Here is a 7,980-nt window from a genome sequence, read left to right as displayed (position 1 = left end):
TATAGGTAGAACTAATGTAGTAGCATAAGAAAGCATCCCCAATCCAAGCTGGCCCTCGGTCCCAACACTTTCTTTACTTTATCAGAAGCTTCAAGCGTAAGTAATAGAAGTCTCGGATGTAGGACAGTGGAGCCCAAGGGCGTATGAATTCCCGAATCCGCTCTTGAGAGATCATAAGACTGCGTAGAAGTGGTCATCAGTGTGTCCACAACACTTTCGTTCGTAAACGTATAAGTAGTAAGGTTTTTATGTAAAAAAACCATTATGAATGTTATTGTTGAGTTAAGAAATGAATAAATAGTTTTATCAAAATGCGTAATAGTTTAATAGGGATATATTTTTTTAAATTTAATAAATGTGTATTTTAATATAATAAAATAAATTTCATTATATAAATATGTAGTGCGGGTATGAGGCAAGATGAGTATTAAGATACCCGTGCCGGCATTCATATCCGCTCATTTTAATGAGTAATTACTTGTATTCTACCTGTATTCATTTTAGAGATTTTTACTCTACAAATTGTGACCAATTTTTGCGGGTCTCATAGACAATAGACTAAATTGTCATCCTAAATATGAGAGCACAATTTACATTTAAATTTATTGTAATAAATATTATACTAAAAATATTTAAATTAAAAAATATTCTAAAAAAATTATAAATTTTACATTTAATACAATAAATATTATACTATAAATATTTTGAATTTTATATATATATATATATATATATATATATATATATATATATATATATATATATATATATAATATGAATAAAATAAGTTTTCTTTTTACAAAAAGTGTATAAGTTTTTGGACCATAACTCCATCGTCGCAAGTTCTGTATCGGAACTTGTAACTGTTATCATCCAACAATTTCAAGAGTTGTTGCATCTCATTTTTATCTCCCCTAATCCCCTTGTTAGTGTTGTACCGGATGTTGTGCACTTGTCTTATATTTGTTACATTGTTTAATTCCTTTTGTTTTAATGTGGCAAGTATATTTTTCAGTTGAACAATATTCAAGGTTATGTCACTAATACATGCCTTCTTTTCCAGTTTGAGCCAACATACATTAGGTTGACCTTGTTACTTTGAACACAAATCATGGTTATGCAAACCACAAATAACACTAAACTTCCACTTCTTGGTAGCCAACATATAACCACAAATTTTAAAAGGACACTCACATTTTCTACTACCCGTGTCTTCTCTTTTAAACTTCCTTAAAGGAGTACGGTATTTCCCTCTTCTTTTGCAGAACATTGTTACAGAAGCGTTTCTTCTTTCTGAACCTTTACCCGATCTTCCTATGACCACACCAAAACTAAGTCTACTTGCAGTCCTACGAATCCATGTGAGCATGCTATCACGATCATCAAACTCTCGCTTGTTATTGAAGTCACCGCTGACATCTACCGCCTTTACGACAACCCCTTGAACATTTGGAAAAATATCGTATGTAGAAACTAATTCTTTTGAGATATTATCAGGGTGCACTATAACTATTTGTAAACAATAACAAAAACAACACAAAATTATAAAACTGCTCTAAAAAAATAGCATAAACTTGTTCCGGAGATGTACCTATGGAACATGTTCATCTTGAACACGTTTCAGAGTTGTACCTACGGAAGCAACATTGTCTTTTTTATAAAAACTTCATGATTAATGTGAGCAATGTAATGGACAAAGATGAATCTTTACCTGAAATTCAGTCTTCTCTTGCTCTCTTTGATTTGTTGCACCAAAAAGTCGAAACTTTTTAGTGAGAAATGATATTAATGATGTAGGCTTTTTAGGTTGGTGAAGGTGAGTGTTAAAGAATAAGAAAAACAACAATGGAAGAGTGATCATGCTGGTTCAAAATATAGTAGAAAGTTTCGGAGCTATATCTATGGAATATTATAGCGTTGAGAGGTTCGGTAGATGTAGATATGGAAGATTTCATGAATTGGATTACTATCATTTTTTTCAATGTTTACCAATTTAAAATACTTTCTTAGATTTAACTCCAGAAAAATAAAAAATCAAATTTTAGCAAAAAAAATGTGTTTCCTAATATGTTTCTCTGAAATTAGGAAAGATAAATGAAATTGCGCTGGATACGGAAGAGTATCCAGGGATGGATGAGATTTTCTCTAACATTTCTTCCTATTCGGCTCTCAATTATTAGTTATATATATTTTTAAAGCAACATAATTAAAAAAAGAAGAAAAAAAACTCTACCAAACCCATTTCTTTAACACTCCGGTCAATATCATCTTTTCTTACTCATGATAGTGTGTGTGAACTTACACATGTTTTTCTAAATATGCCTTGTGTACTACTCAAAGACGAGAATATTGAATGTTCAAATAAACAAGGAAAAAATGATCAGATATATAGAGAAGCAAAATAATGGACATACTTTATCTTTCTTATTCTACAATAATGATTTTAAGCAACTTCAAAAATTTGATCTCATTTTTCAACTTCATCACATTATTACTATGTTGTTCTTCATTCACCACGTCATCATCACTACAATTCATCAAAGACAATCAAACTCTAAGCTCAAATAGTGGAAATTTCACCTTAGGATTCTTCACCCCTCAAAACTCCACAAATCGTTATGTAGGAATTTGGTGCAAAACTCAAGACTTTGTTATATGGGTTGCTAACAGAAACCAACCTTTGATCAATGATTCCTCTGGAGTTCTCACAATATCAAATGATGGCAATCTTGTTGTATTGAATGGACAGAAACATGTTATTTGGTCATCAAGTTTGACCAATGTTACATCAAAAACCAATTCTAGTTTCACACTTTCAGATTATGGAAGCCTTATTTTGAAGGAAACAACAACAGGAAATACTATATGGGAGAGTTTTCAACAGCCTTCTAATGCATTATTACCAACCATGAAGTTTACAAGTAACATGAAACTCACATCCTGGAAAACTCCTTCTGATCCGTCGACCGGAAGCTTCTCTCTCAGTATCGAACGGTTGAAGATTCCAGAAGTTTTCATTCGGAACGGATCTCGGCCGTACTGGCGAAGTGGTCCGTGGAATAATCAAATCTTTATAGGGATACAAAACATGGAAAGTCTTTATCTTAACGGTTTTCATTTTGAGAAAGACAGTACGAGTGGAACCGTTGATTTGTATTTCAGAGCAGACGACTTCGGACTCTTGATCTATGCCTTGAATCCGCAAGGTCAAATGCACGAAAACTCATGGAGTATTGAGAAAGAGGAATGGATAGATACATGGACTAGTTATAGATCAGATTGCGATGTTTATGGATTTTGCGGTCCATACGGAATTTGTAATTCAAAAGGGTCACCAATTTGTAGCTGTTTGGAAGGGTTTGAAGCAAGAAACAAACAAGAGTGGAATCAAAAAAATTGGACTAATGGATGTGTTAGAAAGAAACTTCTACAGTGTGAAGATGCCAACAATCAAAGCAAGAGTTCACATGGTAATGAAGCAGATAGTTTTTTGAAATTGAGTACGGTAAAAGTACCCGATTTTGCAGAATTGTCATCTAATGAACAGGATGAATGCAAAAATCAGTGTTTGACGAATTGCTCTTGTACTGCATATTCGTACGTGGCTGATATCGGTTGTATGTCTTGGAATGGAAATCTAATTGATATACAACAATTCCAAACCGGAGGGACTGATCTATACATTCGTGTACCCTATGTCGAACTTGATATATCAGGTAATATTAGATGCCATGTTAGTATTTTCTCCTTTATCAGACGTTATTGTTTTGACATTTTTATCCTTCGCTAATTACAGATAAAGAGCATAAAGGAACAATCATCATTGCAGTTTCAGTTTCGATAGGAATTATCATTATTGTGATTGTGGCGTATTTCATTTGGATAAAGGCTTCAAAACCAGGTAAGTACCATTGTTGTGGAATACGGAATAAGACATGTTTGATTTTTGCCACTCCTGCTAAACTGTGATACTTGAATGATTCAGCGAGGATAAAAAAGCAGCATAGGATTTTTCATTTCCACAAAATCGTAAAACCTGAAGAACACACAAATGAAAATGTTATTGGTGAATTGTCGCAAGCTAAGCTACAAGAGCTACTGCTATTTAATTTTGAAAAGCTTGCATCTGCTACAAACAACTTTCATTCATCCAATAAACTTGGACAAGGAGGTTTTGGTCCTGTGTACAAGGTATGCATAATTGAGAAAAGTTCCTTTTGTTTGAAGTCATTAGTTACTTAAAAGTTATTCATATTTTCTATTCAAGGGAATACTAGAAGATGGTAAAGAGATAGCGGTTAAAAGACTTTCGAGATCATCTGGACAAGGGTTAGTAGAATTCATGAATGAAGTATTAGTGATTTCTAAGCTTCAACATCGCAATCTTGTAAGGCTTTTAGGCTGTTGTATCGAAAGAAATGAAAAGATGTTGATGTATGAGTTCATGTCAAATGGAAGTTTAGATGCATATATTTTCGGTTAGTTCTTTTGAAAACTTTTATAGTTTACTTGTCATGTTTTTTTTTTAAAGAATTAACAATAGTTTCAACTCTAGTGAGTTTTCTTGAAAGTTTTTAACATAGGTTTTGTGGGAAGCATTCTAGGCAGAAGATTTTGATGCATCTCTAGATAAGTTCTAAGTAGTATGTTGTTATGATTTTAATTTTTATAGATCCTTCAAGAAATAAACTCTTGGATTGGGAGAAACGATTCGGCATAATTGAAGGAATCGCTCGTGGACTACTCTACCTACATAGAGATTCCAGGCTAAAAATCATACATAGAGATTTGAAGGCAAGTAATATCTTACTAGATGAGGAAATGAATCCAAAAATATCGGACTTTGGTATGGCCAGAATCTTTGGAGTGAGTGAAGATCATGCCAACACACAAAGGATTGTCGGAACATAGTAAGTTCACCTTCTTGTTTATCTGTCATTATAGATCAACTGTTAGAATAATGATCCCACTTTAAGAGAATAATCATCCGAAAAACACAAACAATGAGTACACAATGTTTGATAACGAAGTTTAACCAATTGTGTCTGTGTCTCCGACTGAAGACCGCTTCCAATCCATTTATATTAGTCAATTATTATATTTGAATGCAGCGGTTATATGGCTCCAGAATATGCAATGCAAGGAGTATTTTCGGATAAATCAGACGTCTTTAGCTTTGGAGTTTTACTGATAGAGATTGTTTGTGGAAGAAGAAACTCAAGCTTTTACGAACATGAAAATTCTCTGACTCTCTTAGGATTTGTAAGTATCTACTAATAGATATACATATTAATATTGAAAGCATATTAAAACTAACTTCAATTTGACTTTTGCTTTTGATTTTAGGCATGGACTCAATGGAGGGAAGGCAGTATTATATGTTTAATAGAACCAGAAATATATGATGAGAGTCATCATAAGAATATTTTGAGGTGCATACATATAGGACTTTTATGTGTACAAGAATCCGCTGTTGACAGGCCTACCATGGCGACAGTGATTTCTATGCTTAACAGTGAAATTATGGAACTTCCTCCTGCAAGACAACCTGCATTCTTACTGATGCAGAATATGATGAATACAGTGTGTTCTGAGGAAAGAAATGAAGTGTACTCAAATAATGCTGTGACTGTTACAGATCTTCATGGAAGATAGAACATTGAAGCTTTGTGTAAAAGACTCATTGCCAATTATTGAACTTTGTATATTCATATTTTTTTGATCAAGTCTAGAACTTTGTATATTTGCAATAGGCATATAACATAATTACTTTATTCATGTTGTTTTGAAAAGACTTTAGTCTTTCAAACAATGAGGTGTTGTTCTTTATTTAAAATCATTTCTCACGGTAATTGGAATCTTCTAACAGAATGTAAAAAATGAACAAAAATACGAGAATATGGAATAGTCTCAATCAATGCCACTACACTATATCGGATCACTAGATAGTGGATGCCGAAGTGGTCCAATGGATATGGTCACACGCTATCGATACACTTGATTAGGGCCGACAGATGTCTGAAGACAGTTAGATAATAAGGACAACCAGATTCTCCGATATCTGTCCTCTAAGGCTGTTTACCCTAAAGAAGGCTCTAGAACATCTGAACCATGGGTTATGATATATCTTGAACATCTTGATGGCTTCTCCAAACTTGGAGATAAAGAAATTTGATTGCACGGTTGTGGCATATGAGGATTGCACACATGAGTGAGAAGGGGATGGAGATACTAGAAAATTGTGGTCTTCTGGGCAGCATGCATGAAGAATTGCAAACTTGAATTTTGTGAAGAATGTGTGTATGGTAACCAAAATCAGAATTTATACATTTTTTGATTGAGCCTTCCCTTGATACATTTTGCCAATTTGGTTGTGCAAAAAGAATTGAAAAAGAACATATAAACCTCTTAGTTAACTATCTGCCATGGATGTCTGAAATACTGACTAAGTTGATAGAGTGCAACCCATCATTGCATTCTTCACACGACACCGTGCTCAGCATATTCTGCCTCAGGACGAATGCAGGTTTCTTCGGAGGAGGAAGATCTACAATCTCACTATTAAGCATAGAAATCACAACAGCCATAGTAGGCCTGTCTGTGGAAAATTCCTGTACACAAAGGAGTCCTATATGTATGGACCTAGAAACGGATTTATAATGTATATGATCGTATATTCCTGGATCTATCACAGGTAAAATATTGTCTTCTGTCCATTGTATCCACACCTATATTGGGAAAACAAAAGTTAATTATTTGAGAAAGATGCAGAGCATTCCAGACTGAGTTAGATAAGAATTAAAAGACTTACGAATCCTAAAAGGGTCAGAGAGTTCTCGCAGTTATAAAAGCTTGAATTTCGTCTTCCACTAATAATCTCAAGAAGCAAAACTCCAAAGCTAAAGACATCTGATTTATCAGAAAAGAGTCCTTGCATTGCATATTCTGGAGACATATAACCACTGCATTGAAGTGTAAACACGATTGAATATCCAGTTATGGTGCCATAATCTTGAATAAAGAAAAAGGTATATTCGTATACTTACTAAGTACCAACAACTCTTCGAGTATTTTCTTGATCTTCATTCCCTCCAAAGATTCTGGCCATACCAAAGTCTGATATTTTTGGATTAAGCTCATTATCTAGCAAGATATTACTTGCCTTCAAATCTCTATGTATAATTTTTAGCCTGGAATTGTGAATAGGAATTAGTTTAAATGTAATTATTTAGTGTAATTACCGATATAGCCCTGTAACCTTTATATATACGAGAAATAATAATGAGAAAAGTATCAAGCCAAGAATTATTGACATGGTATCAGTAGGTTTTCGATCAAACCTGTGAGTTTAGGTTAATCTTGGCTTTATTCAGCGACACCCCACTGGGTCGCTCTTGAAATCGTCTCGGTAGATCTCGTTTCTCGGTAATTGAAATCATCTCGGTTCTCGGTAATCTCTTCCAAGATTGCGATTCTAATCTCGTGTTATCGTATCGGTGTCGGCAAATATTCTGAATTAGGGTTTTGACTCTGTGTCGGCAATTATTCTGAATTAGAGTTTTGACTCTGTGTCGGCAATTATTCTGAATTAGGGTTTTGACTTGGTGTCGGCGAGTATCCTGAATTGGGGTGTTGATTTGGTGTCGGCAAGTATTTTCTTCAGTGTTCCGTTGGTGTTTCTTGTTTCACGTTAACAAAATTGTTACGTTAACAAAATTGTTACGTTAACAAAATTGTTCTTAAGTCATCTCTGATATTATGGCTTCCGAAGAAGAGATAGATCATATTTGTGTTCGTTTTACCGGAAAGAATTATCTTGTTTGGGAATTTCAGTTTCGGATGTATGTCAAAGGGAAAGGATTATGGAGTCACTTGGACGATGTCTCTGTGGCACCGTTAGAGACAACTGACTTAGATGCATGGGAAATAGAAGATGCTCAGATTATCACTTGGATTCTCGGTACTATTGATCCTCACATG

At 34.2% G+C, this 7,980-nt stretch overlaps 2 protein-coding genes across 2 annotated transcripts; one reads left to right on the top strand and one right to left on the bottom strand.

The window, feature by feature from the left end:
* Nucleotides 1-2,372: 2,372 nt before the first annotated feature.
* LOC131630201 (G-type lectin S-receptor-like serine/threonine-protein kinase At1g11330) lies at nt 2,373-5,972 on the top strand. The gene is made up of 7 exons (XM_058900984.1): nt 2,373-3,716; nt 3,797-3,901; nt 3,986-4,191; nt 4,268-4,478; nt 4,673-4,910; nt 5,112-5,262; nt 5,347-5,972. Exons 1-7 carry the CDS (start codon nt 2,405-2,407, stop codon nt 5,653-5,655), a joined length of 2,532 nt encoding a protein of 843 aa, XP_058756967.1. The 5' UTR covers nt 2,373-2,404; the 3' UTR covers nt 5,656-5,972.
* Nucleotides 5,973-6,243: 271 nt separating this feature from the next.
* On the bottom strand, nt 6,244-7,919 carry LOC131630202 (G-type lectin S-receptor-like serine/threonine-protein kinase At1g11300). The gene is made up of 3 exons (XM_058900985.1): nt 7,047-7,919; nt 6,812-6,962; nt 6,244-6,728 (listed from the first exon to the last, which is right to left on the bottom strand). Exons 1-3 carry the CDS (start codon nt 7,106-7,108, stop codon nt 6,417-6,419), a joined length of 525 nt encoding a protein of 174 aa, XP_058756968.1. The 5' UTR covers nt 7,109-7,919; the 3' UTR covers nt 6,244-6,416.
* Between the last annotated feature and the right edge of the window lie 61 nt (nt 7,920-7,980).

This window comes from Vicia villosa, unplaced genomic scaffold, assembly GCF_029867415.1.
Source record: "Vicia villosa cultivar HV-30 ecotype Madison, WI unplaced genomic scaffold, Vvil1.0 ctg.000659F_1_1, whole genome shotgun sequence".
Taxonomy (NCBI): domain Eukaryota; kingdom Viridiplantae; phylum Streptophyta; class Magnoliopsida; order Fabales; family Fabaceae; genus Vicia; species Vicia villosa.
Note: the sequence above shows the minus strand (reverse complement) of the source record. Positions and strands in the feature narration are given on the sequence as shown.

Bases quoted from the DNA above. Each gene is read 5' to 3' on its own strand.
- LOC131630201 (XM_058900984.1), top strand. From the start codon at position 2,405: ATGGACATACTTTATCTTTCTTATTCTACAATAATGATTTTAAGCAAC. The intron at 4,911-5,111 runs GTAAGTTCACCT...ATTTGAATGCAG, and splicing joins CAAAGGATTGTCGGAACATA to CGGTTATATGGCTCCAGAAT. The intron at 5,263-5,346 runs GTAAGTATCTAC...TTTTGATTTTAG, and splicing joins CTCTGACTCTCTTAGGATTT to GCATGGACTCAATGGAGGGA.
- LOC131630202 (XM_058900985.1), bottom strand. From the start codon at position 7,108: ATGGCCAGAATCTTTGGAGGGAATGAAGATCAAGAAAATACTCGAAGA. The intron at 6,963-7,046 runs GTAAGTATACGA...ACTTCAATGCAG, and splicing joins CGAAGAGTTGTTGGTACTTA to TGGTTATATGTCTCCAGAAT. The intron at 6,729-6,811 runs GTAAGTCTTTTA...TTCCCAATATAG, and splicing joins CTCTGACCCTTTTAGGATTC to GTGTGGATACAATGGACAGA.